Raw genomic sequence first — 12149 nt, 5'->3', positions numbered from 1 at the left:
CCTGGCCTGGGGTCTTATCCCGCCCGGAAACTGAGTCCCCCCCCCCCTCCAACTACTGAACTGGAACTAGGATGGACACGAATGTCCTTACTGTACCAGCTGCACTCAACAAAAGTGAAAACCTAAATTAGGGGTTTAAATGTGTTGGTAAGTCGGGGAGGGTAAACAGTGGGAAGGACCGTGGTCTAATGGGTACCGACTCGCCGAGACAGGGCGGGTGGACGACTAGGAAAGGGAAGGGAGCCTCCCGTGGGGACGGTCCGGCAGCTCCGGGGCTCGCGGCAAGGTGACCCCGTGGGGACTGGCCACGCTCCACGGAGCGGCTGCTGGTCGCCCCGGCCGGGTCACAAGATGGCCGCTGCCTCGCCCGGACTGTCCGTGCGGGCCCTCGGCGCTCGTGTTAGGTGTTTCAGGCCCGGGCGGCGGCGGGCAGCCGAGGAGCCGGCCGCGGGCAGGCGGGCTGAGAGGCCAAGAGGGCTGTCTGCGGCGGGAGGGGCGGCAGGAAGCGCGCGTGCGCAGGGAGCGGCCGCGCGCGCCGAGGCTTCCGCAGGAAGGGCTAAGCCGCGCTGCCGGCTGCCCGGGGGCGAGGGGTCAGGGGACCGCGCAGGACCTGCCGCGGGGCCGCGCGCGCCGCCGGGAAGTCGGGAGAGCGGCGTGCGGGGGCGCGCGCGCGCGCACGTGAGCCCGGTCCCGAGCCGCCGCGGCCTCCCGAGTTACGTCCCTCCGCCGGGGTCGCGGGCGCTCCCGACTCGGCGCCTCTGGAGGAGCGGCGGGCGGGCCCCATCCTGTCAGTGGGGTGTGAGGCCGGGCCGCCGCGGCCGCCTCCCTCCGCTGCCTGGGCGGCCCTGAGCAGCCGCGGCCGGGCGCGGTGGGCCGACTGGACCGGGGAGCGGAGGCCGCTGGAGACGAAGGCGGAGGCGCACGTCCGGCGGTGTCCTGGCGCCAGGAGGAGGCCGAGGGGACCATGTCCGGGAGGGACGTCCACCTCTCCACCACCGAGCGCGTCGTCAAAGGTGCCGGGCGGGCGGGCCGTGCTCGGGCCCCCGCGGGAAGCGGCCCCGGCCGGGAGGCAGAGGGAGGGGGCCTTGGAGCGGCGGCGGGGGCCTTCGCGGAGGAGACCTGCGGGGTGCGGGAGGGGGTGTCCGCTCGCGGGCCCCGGGCACAGCCGGGTCCGCAGCCAGCTGGAGGTGGCTGATTGTTTTCCGTAGTGTCGGACCTCAGGTCGGGTGGGGAGTGCTTCGCGCACCACCACCCGAAAGGGCCCGATTCCCATCTTTTTAAAAAGAAACGATTCCTCTTTTCTGGCGAAGCCATAGAGGGTGATGTGGGCAGGGAGTTGAGTAGATTCTTCGAAGGCGGAGGTTTCGGCCGCTCCCCTTCTTTAAAAGGTTCCGATCGTCTCGCCCCTCCGCCTCCCCCCGTTTTTAGGACATACACCTTGTTTGTACCTTTCGGTCCACTTTCTCCAGGTTGTCACAAGTCACTGCTGTTATTAAACAATATGGGGAACCAAATACAATTAAATATGATGTTTGAAAGGGGTTTACAGATCTCAGTGATGTTGGTGTTTTATTTTCCTTTTAGCCATAGGGACTTGGAGAATGATGTTCTCTGATTCAGATGTCCAACATAAACTAAAGTGTTACTTACTAATACTTGTAGGATTGTACGTTGTAACTGTTTCTGCCCTTAAACTAAGAATACCCATTTAAACATAACCACTAATTTATGTGCTCCTTTTGTTTAGCGATAAGACTTAAGTACAACTCCTCTCTCTTGAGTGCTTGAAAGCACTCAATTTATAAAAAGGGAATATGCCTCGACCCAGCTGTGTTAGTGGCCTCAGGATAAAGACGTTAGCTCTAAGTGGGGGAAACTATTACTTTAATTTTGTCGTTTTGGTAATTAGAAGGAGAAAGGAAATCAAGATTAGCAAAAATAATTTTTTTTTCAAGTGGAAAACCTATTGAATATTCAATGAAGGGAGTGAATTTCAGGGTTTTAAGAGGCTTTTTCTCCTGAAAACATTAAGCATCAAAAATGTTGATCTACACTACGTAATTCTAGTGTGTAACTTAATTTTTACCCTAAAAAAAGTCAGCATAGTAAGTGTTGCTCATAAATGTTGTTTATCCACAGTATGTAGTATTTAGTAAATATAATGGGAATTTTGAGATTTATCTACCCAGCATTTGTTTGGTATCATTAGGGATTTATGTGAATTGTTCATGTAACTAACACCTAGTCCTTTAGCTGATAAATTATTTTTGATCATTTTAATGTCAGTATTTATAGCATATAACTCATAAAGAATATATGTACCCTCCCATCCTGTTTTAAGATTCAGCATATGCTAAACAACCTTTTTTGATAAGTCAAGGTCATTATTATGTACATTAATTTCTGTCCTGTGCTGTTAATATGGCCGGTGCATTCTGCTGTATATGGGTGTTGGCAGTTTCCTCCTATGCTAAAATGACTCCTCACAGCTATACCAGTTTAGTGCTTTGGCTGTTTTTAGTTTATCTCCTTCAGTACTGTTCTCTATCTGTCAAAATATGTCTTTCTAATCTGCCACTTCTGAACTGAAGTAGGCAGGGAAACCAGATAAACCAGAATTGTATGTCAAATCAGAATAAATAGGATCTGAGTGAAGCTTAGTGGTAATGCCCAGACCATCACAAATCTCAAATTCTGATCGCCATTGTAGCATGTAATTTCCACCATAGCATTCCAAAAAATAGAAAGGAATTTTTAAAATGACCCTTTTAGACCCTAAAATGTAGAAGTAAACTAAAATGTGGTTAAAATGCAGCTGCTGGCTTATTGCTAGGCATGCTCACAGTTAAGTGAATATTTTATAACCTGTATCATTAAAGCTTGTTTTTCAATGAAATTACAAATTACTGCATACTGTGTGTTTATAAGATTACTCTTAAGTAAATGAAACATAACATTTCAAGCTCTTAGGATGTTGTGGTTTATTTTGTATATAAAAACTGTAGCCACAAGAACTTGACCACAGCAGTTTTGTCTTCTTGGTGACTTATGTTGCATTTTTTTCTGGGTTTTCCAGAATGTGAAATAGTTGAAGTTTATTCTAAGAAAGTAAGGTGCCACTGTATATAGCTGAGGTCCACTGTTTTGGGTACTAAATCCTGATTTGATGTTATCTTGTCTGGCCTTAGTTGTCTGCGTTTATTCACAGCTGGAAATCTTCAGAGGTGAGACCACACCCCAGTTATTTTTGGTTCTGTCATTTCCTGTTAACTTTAAAGTCTACTTAATTGTTTTATTTGAGCAAATCTTGGAGAAGAGTGGGTGGCGGCAGTGATTTGTATTTTAAGTGTCCTCAAGATAGCAACTTTCCTAAATGAAGGAGGAAACAAAGGAGGAAACTGGTGGTCACAAAACCTATCTATGTTTTACTCCTGCTTCTGGAGCTTACCTGTGATCTTGCCTTCTTTTTTTAACTTTGTCTTTTTTCTTAAGTTCTTTATTATTTTTTTCTACAATAACCTCATCTGCAAAATAGGGTTGATAATACCTTGTCAAGCACCTGAGCCATGTAAATGATATAATGGGATGTGAAAAGCTTAACACAAGGTAGCATTACGAAACTTGATAGTAGTTTGATAATAGATCAGTTACTACGTACGAGGTTAGTAGAGAAGTCATTACCATTTAAAAAATATCAGTATTAGGAAGTATGTGAAATTATAACATAAGTCAGGAAACTGCCCCCGACCAGGAAAATACCTCTTTTGCAATATAAAGGATGTTTGGATGGAATCCTATAGGTTACAACGTGATAAGACTTATACTGTCTAGTACTTCCCTGGCAGCTTTCTTCTCTAACAGTTGGAGGTGTTTTCTTTTATGTTTAAAAGTATAAAAAATTCTCATGATTTCACTCATTCATTAAATGTTTATGGAGAGCTATTTGCAATGTATACCAATATGTGTTCATTTGTTTCTTCTTTGTTTTAAAAGTACCATCTGTGAGCCTCTAGAACAATCCATATACACTGGGGAATCACTACTGGTATTTGCAGCAGAAAAATGAGCCACTCAAGTGATTGAATTGTAAAAATCATTCAGCTTGATTTATTTTTTCTGGTTTCCAAATAAATCCTGTTTGAGAGAATTTTTTTCCTTTGACAATGATTTTTATAAAAATAGTTTATTCTTCTTGGCCGAATCTTTTCAGAAGCAACAAGGAAATTTCACTAGGAAGTACATGACAGATATGGAGAATCTACTGTTGGTGGCCGAATGGGGTTTAACTGAAAAGTCAGACTTTTCAGTAAGATGCTGATGTATTTCTCCCATTTCTCTTGAAATTCAAATGTTTTGTGTATATACACAGACTGTATTGTGTTATTTGTAGCACATATTGGAGACCACAGTTTGGTTAATGTCCTGCCACTGGGAATACAGTGGCTATGGCTTTCTTTTCTTTTTTTTTTTTTTTTTTGAAAACCACTTTGTTCATGTATGGTTGATATATGAAAAGCTATACATATTTAATGTATGCAACTTCAAGGTTTTTTTTTCTTTATCCCCTTTATCTATTTTACCCACCAACCCTGCCCCTCCCCTATTGTAGCTGCCAGTCATTTCTCAGTGTCTGTGAGTTTATTGCTGTTTTGTTCATTTTGTTTTTAGATTTCACATGTAAGTGAAATCATGTGGGATTTGTCATTCTCTGCCTGGCTTATTTCACTGAGCATAATACACTGTACGTCCATCTGTGTTGTTGCAAATGGCAGGATTTTTTCTTTTTTATGGCTGAATAATATTCCACGATATATACGTAACACATCTTTATCCACGCATCTACCGATAAACACTTTGGTTGCTTCCATATGGCTATGGCTTTCTTAAAAGATTTTAAGAGTAGTATGGACAAAAATTGCTATTCCCACAAGTTTATCATGAACCCATCTCTGGGACTTATACCTCATTTATTTCCACAGCTCTTGTCCCCCCCTCTTTTTTGTATTATGAAAATAGATTTACCAAGGGCTTTTTTCATTTCTTTTAAATGTAAGCTTAACCCTGCTAATTATGAAATTTGAAAGGCAGCAAGGGAAGAAAACAAAGGTTTCATATTCCTTCCCTGCAGAGATAACTGCTCTTAATACTTCTTGTGTATTTCCATCTGCTAGTATATTGTGAGTTCAAAGCAAAATGAATCACATATATTAAACCTTTCATTATTCAAATGTTTTGTGCTTTTTGGTTTATATTAACATAACTATTGTAATTTCACCTAAATATTTTTATGGTGGTTTCAGTCAGCATGGAAATGGTTTGAAAGTGGTTATATTCATAGTTTGGTCTTTTATACTTTCAATCATCTAATACAATGCCAACTCAGAAGAAACATTTTCAAGTATAAATATTCAGTGTGGACAAGTGCATATCTGTTGAATTTGCCAACGGTATTTGTTTAAGTTATGCTTAGTTTACCATTAGTAAAATAATTGTGAAATAAACCAATGTAAAAATGAATAAGCTGCCAAACTATTTAAATATTGAGAGATCAGTGTTATTTGAGATTCATGTCTCTTGAGTGGAAATCTCAAACCTTGGAAGGGACATCTTAATTTAAACACTTAGTTCTTTTTTGAGCCAGGATTAAGTGTTCTTTTTAACCTAAAATGTTAATGATTGTAATTGAAGCTTTATTTATATTAGACATTTGGTAATAAAGCCGTCTTCCATAAAATAACATAATACCACATTTAACTATAAAGTAAAAAAAAAAGCTTTTGAATCATTTGAGAGAAAAATGATCTCAAAAGAATGCCTAAGATTGGGAGCACGGGGAGGGCTGTGCAACACAGAGAAGACAGGTAGTGATTCTACAGCATCTTACTACGCTGATGGACAGTGACTGTAATGGGGCATGTGGGGGAGACTTGGTGATGGGGGAAGTCTAGTAAATATAATGTTCCTCATGTAATTGTAGATTAATGATACCAAAAAAAAAAAAAAAGAATGGCTAAGAACTCATTACTTAAAGTAAATCAAAGAATTAATTAAAACCCTTTTCCTGAGTAGTATTTGATAATAGAAGTAGAATATGTTTCCATTGAAGCAGCATTTTGGGGAAAAAGCTACTTTTTAGAAGTATCTATGAGAGACAAAATTGTTCGCCTAATTCTGGTATTTGTGGTCTTTTTGGGGTTTTACTACTACTTAATTGCTAAAGGACTAATGGAAATTAAGGGGTATCTTGTAATCATTATCATCCTTCTATGCAATCATTAATAGAATATAACACTCCATTTTAAAGTTCTCATGTTAAATTGAGCTGCATTTTAAATTGAAAAACTAAAAATTTCAACCCATCCTAAGTGATATCTTAGCTATCTTTAATATCTACCTAGTTATTCACATGCTTGCAGAAAGAACTTTTAATTCTTTATATTTGATTTCATTTTGTTGGCACACTAGATTTTTATCATGAAATCTTTTAGTTTCTTTAGTCTTTATTATTAGAAGACCATGTAACTTGGTAACTAGGATCTCTAGACTGGGTGACAGAAAGGTATGCCGTATAAGCTGGCCACAGTAATAATGTATCTTTGATGATCATTATGAGATGTACTGAATGCCAACAATTCATGATGTTTTTGTGCAGTGCCTAGCCAATGTCTGCCCAAGAGACTGGAATTCTAAATGAAGTTAACACAGGGAGATAATTTAAGAATTCATTCAGGCATTACTTATGTAATCCTTGCTAAAAGTGTTTAACCTCAATCAAGTTACAATTATCAGACAAACCTAACTTGTGGGACTTTCTATAAGACAACTAGTCTGAACTCTTAAAAAATGTCAAAGTGATCAAAAATATTAAAGGCACATCTTACTACACTGATGGACAGTGACTGCAATGGGGGGGGGACCCGATAATAAGGATCAATGTAATAACCACATTGTATTTCTTGTGAAACCTTCATAAGAGTGTATAGCAATGATACCTTAATTTAAAAAATTGAAACATTTTAATGAGTAAAGATGTTTAATAAAATATTTATATAAGGTGTTCTAAAAAAAATATTAAAGGCAGAGGGACTACTATAGATGAAAGAAAATAAAAGAGAAATGACTGTCAAGTACAGTGCCAAGCCTGGATTGGGAAAATAAAAAGCTATAGAGGACATTTTGGTTACAACTGGGGAAATTTGGATATGGAATATATATTGAATTATATATCAGTGTTAAATGTCTTGGGTGTGATTATATGGTATTGCGGTTATAAAGGAGAATGTTCTTAGGCAATACCTGATGAAGTATTTAGGTAGAAATGTCATGATGTCTGCAGTTTGCTTTCAGATGGTCCAGAAAAAAATTATGTGTTTTTTTGGGAAAAAGTTCACCATGTCACACATAAAGAGCAAATGGGTGTTCATTTTGCTATTCTTGCACTTTTTTTTTAAATAGAATTTTAGACTTTCAAAATATATAAAGTCGGGGAGAAAAAAAAAAGTACCTAAGAAATGCCTCAAAATAGCTAGGCTTGAGAAAGGCTACCATCGTATTTGAGGATTCCGTAGTATCTTAGTGAGGGAAAACTAAAAGGAAGAGATGAATTTTAAAGTAAATTATAGCTGGTGTGAAGTGGAGGCAACTTGTTTAGCAGAAAAAGAGGTTGTTTCAGCCACATGTGAGGCTTGGAAAAACATGCCGAATTTAAGAATGGCGAAACAACGTATACTTGACTAAGGAGTGGAGAGGATGGTAAAGGGTCAAAGAATGGAAAGAGGTAAAGTGAAGAAGAGGAGGAGGAAGAGGAATAGCTGCAGATGCTAGGGCAGTTGACAGTGCTTCCGTAAGAGGGGCAGCAAGATGATTGTGATGGCTCTGTTTAAATACCCAAAGTCTAGTCAGCTTTTACACACATATCCCAAAATTATAGGAAATTCAAACATCACGCAAGTGGATACTATGGAAAATGAGAAAGACTTGCTTTTATTTTTTTGGAGAGATTGAAGTGAAAACGGTGGTAGAGAGATAATATAAATATTAAGTGGGATAAATAAGTAGAGGAGGTAGAAAGGATTTTCTAAGTGTATTTCCCATCCCTGGTAATCACACCACTTACCCATTTAGTCCCTGGCTCAGATGACAAGCCTGGGAGTCAGGCCAGCCTCATTCCCATCCCTTTCACTTCATATCCACTTTTACCAGCCTCACTGCTGTGGACTTTTAGTTTGTGCATAACCATCTACTTCAGCTTCCTCTCACCTCTTGCTTATACTATTGCAGTGGCCTCTTTCTAGGGCTATTTAATGTAGTCTCCATGCTGCCGTCATGATCTGTGTGGATAATGTAAAGAATCATTCTTGTGTTTGAATCCTTCATGAGCACTTCTGCCCTTAGGCTGAACTCCAACTTTGTTGATACATAGTTCCCTTCGTGCTAAACCTTGTGTTACTTTCTCCTTCTCATTTCACACTTCACCCCCAAATCTCCTTTACTAGTACTTGTAATTCCTGAGAGTGCCATGATGTTTTATATCTGTGAATGGGCTCTTTGCATTGCTTTCGTGTGGAATCTTGTCCCCCAACTTGACCTTATTTATCTTTCAAGATTTTAGCCATGGTGACTTCTGAGAAGTTTTTTTCTTCTTTCCTAGGAGGCTGTATAGAATGAGTAATGGTTTTAGAACATGGGCTTTAAAGTCAGGCATACCTAGATTCAAATTGTGCTGCTTTTAGTAACTGCATGACACTGGACACATCACTTAACCTTTTGTTACCTCAATATCCGAGGTAAGGAAATCTGAGGAAGAGGGATAATAAAACCTAGCTTACAAGGTAGTTGTAAAGATTAAGTCCTTAAAATGCAGTGATAGGCGCATAGTTAAGTGCTTAACACATGTTAGCTGCTGTCATTATCAGAGGATTAATATTGCCTCCTGTATGTTCCCTTTAGCAGTCTCATTGCTTTACAATTTCTTTAAATATTTTATGTTATTTATTCATCCTAATCTGTTCTCTTCAAGGGCAATAACTGTATATTCTTAGTGATGAATACAGTGCCAACCACATCAGAGCTTGGTAAATGTTTAAGTGAGTCAAAGCATAGAAGCTTATTTTATGGAAGACAGTGTACGAAACGAGCACAGGCTCTGCTAATTACTAACTTTGTGACTTTTGTTATTTATTTTCCTTGCTTCAAGTTTAAAATGGGAGACAACAGTACCTGCCTGCCTCAGAATTTAAAGATTGTATTTTATGTTGTATGTAAAGGGCTTAGCACAGTGCCCATAATGGTGTTTAATAGATGTTAGCTATTCTTTATTAAATGACTTAACCTTGAATATTGGTGAGATTTGACAGCAGATCTGTTTGACATTGGGTGGTATGTGTGAAATGAAGGTTTAAGAGTGTTGTATTTTATATTTTCCAAACTTAGTCTCAGCTTTTGAAAGGATTTAAACCTAAAATGCTTAAGAAGAAAAATGGTGAAAGTTTCCTTTTATGTAGTGTAGGTAAAATTTTAGAAATCATGTATTCATTAACAAATATTTGATGAGTTCCTGTTACAAGGAGTACATTTCTGTTATACTTGGAAGCATAAACACTGTCTTGAAAAGTACTCAGTATAGAATATAGTGGCCTCCCAAAAGTAACAGAAAATTAGAATTGCGAGCTTCCTGTGACTAATAATACCATGGAGAAGAGCAGATGACTAAACTGTAGACTATATCTGGCATGAAATGTTTGCTCCCTCGCCCTATAAAGTGCTGATCTTTTCAAGTTCAAGCTTTGTTGATCAGTGACCTAAAGAGGTAAGACTTAATCTGTGGTTTTTTGTGTGTATATTTTACTCATGTGATCCAAGACTTTGTGGAGGCTTAAAAATAAAATAGGATAGTTTTAATAGCCATACTAATAAAGTTAATTGGTAGATTTATCCATGAAAGTGAGTTATTTTTTACTATTGTGCACTGTTTTATTGAAAACAGATGGCGTTACTTACAAAGTTATTCTTTCTGTCAGACTATCACTGATAGTTGTTACTTAATTGGTTCTTAACTGGTTAAGGCCAGTTCCTAATTTTTTTTTTTTTGAGAGGGCATCTCTCATATTTATTGATCAAATGGTTGTTAACAGTTAACAACAATAAAATTCTGTACAGGGGACTCAGTGCACAATCATTAATCCACCCAAGCCTAATTCTCATCAGTCTCCGATCTTCTGAAGCACAATGAACAAGTTCTTACATGGTGATCAGTTCCTAATATTTTGAAAGTGAGTTCTGTAACTATCAAAGAACAGAGGGAATGCTCTCAAAGAGTTATTGTATATGTTAGGTCATTGGAATGAAATTGCTTGTTCCAGTAGGTTATGAAAGGGTGTGAAAGGTACATATGATTTTCAGTAGTAATATATTATGTGATCTGTTCAACAGTGTTTAACTGGTTCCTGATTGGAAAGGCAGGTGAGTAGATGAGGAAATAAGTCTGCAAAAGTAGGGCAGGCTTGCTGGCTTAAAATAGAGATGAAAGCAGGATTATTGGTGTAAACAGAGATAGCTATTTAGGTAAATCCTAGTGTTCCTTCAGGGTAAGACTGCACAATAATCTAAAAAGAATTGTTTGTAGCCCAATAACTTAAAAAAATTTTTTTATTAAGGTATTATTGATACACACTTATGAAGGTTTCACATGAAAAAACAATGTGCTTACTGTATTTACCCATATTATGAAGTCCCCACCCATACATACCCCAGTGCAGTCACTGTCCATCAGTGTAGTAAGATGCCACAAATCCACTATTTGCCTTCTCTGTGCTACACTGTTTTCCCTGTGACCCCCTACACCATGTGTTCTAAACATAATGCCCCTCAATCCCCTTCTCCCTCCCTTCCCACCCACCCTCCCACACCCCTCCTTTGGTAACCACTAGTTCCTTCTTGGAGTCTCTGAGTCTCCTGCTATTTTGTTCCTTCAGTTTTGCTTCGTTGTTAGACTCCACAAATGAGGGAAATCATTTGGCACTTGTCTTTCTCTGATAGGCCAATAACTTTTGAAGTTACCTTTTCATACTTCTGCAGGATTAAACAGGTCTCCAATGTGACCTCTTTTATGCAGAACTGCCTCAGATGTCAGGTATATTTATGTAAAAATATGTTATCATTAATGTAGTGGATGTATATCAGCAGTATACTGAATTGAATTTAACATGAAAAGACTGCAGAATTTCTCCAGCTCACTTTAGAAACCCTTCCCTAGTTGGCTGTCCTCCACATCAGCATCCTGCACTGCCACAGTAGTGCACCAAAACCAAGAAATTGACATTGGGACAATCCATAGAGCTTGTTCAGGTTTCATCAGTTATACATGGACTCGTGTGTGTGTGTGTGTGTGTGTGTGTGTGTATTTATGCAGTTTCACAGGTGTAGCCTTGCTTACCACCACAATAAAGATTCTCAACTGTACTATCGCCTTAAGACTCCTGTGTTACTACTTCTTTGTAGCCACACCCATCCCCTTCAGAAACTCAGTTTTATAGTTTGTTTGTTATTTTTAATCATGTGCAAACCTGGTTTGAGTAGGGTTTTTGCTTCTGAGTTAGAAGCATTGTAAAGGAATTTTTATTGAAATACAGGTAATCTAATAGCAACTGACTCATGGTAAAAAACTAAGTTAAAATGTGTTAGCAATCCTGGTGTGAATATTTGTTACTAAACAGTATTTGAAGATCTAAAGTTTTTGAATGATTTTTGTGTGTCTGTCAGAATTAAAGTGAGTTCAAGATGACAAATAATAATCACTGTTGCTCACTTTGTTATGTGTTCTTTGGTGTGTGTGAAATAGAGTTATATCTGGTTTACCCAGAAACGTGTAAAATCTTTTTTGTTTCCATGAGTGGTATATCTTGCATATGAATGTTACTTGTTATGTGTTATGCCTGTGTAGTTCTCATTTGTACTTAAACTTTAGAGATTATTTTCATCCTAACCCATGTTATATTACTTTGATTTATTGAGAAAAAGTATTAGAGATTATTTGGTAAAGCAGTATAGCAAAAGAAGATAAGAGGTTAGTCTCTGGAATCAACTCACCCGGAATCAAACTGCAGCTACTCCTTACTAGTTGTGAGATCTTAGACAAATATTCCAACTTC

General features: G+C 39.2%; 1 protein-coding gene across 6 annotated transcripts in view; it reads left to right on the top strand.

The window, feature by feature from the left end:
* Nucleotides 1–837: 837 nt before the first annotated feature.
* The window catches only part of PPP3CC (protein phosphatase 3 catalytic subunit gamma), a 77919-nt gene continuing 66607 nt past the window's right edge, over nucleotides 838–12149 (top strand). For 5 of the 6 annotated variants that reach the window (XM_036888852.2, XM_036888850.2, XM_036888857.2 and 2 more), the window contains exon 1: nucleotides 838–1013. In XM_036888852.2, coding sequence (XP_036744747.1) covers nucleotides 965–1013 — 49 coding nt within the window. In that variant the 5' untranslated portion in view covers nucleotides 838–964. The remainder of the gene's footprint in view (nucleotides 1014–12149) is intronic. The other variant, XM_057488192.1, reaches the window with a different exon arrangement.

Source organism: Manis pentadactyla, chromosome 1 (genome assembly GCF_030020395.1).
Source record: "Manis pentadactyla isolate mManPen7 chromosome 1, mManPen7.hap1, whole genome shotgun sequence".
NCBI classification, from domain to species: Eukaryota; Metazoa; Chordata; class Mammalia; order Pholidota; family Manidae; genus Manis; species Manis pentadactyla.
Note: the sequence above shows the minus strand (reverse complement) of the source record. Positions and strands in the feature narration are given on the sequence as shown.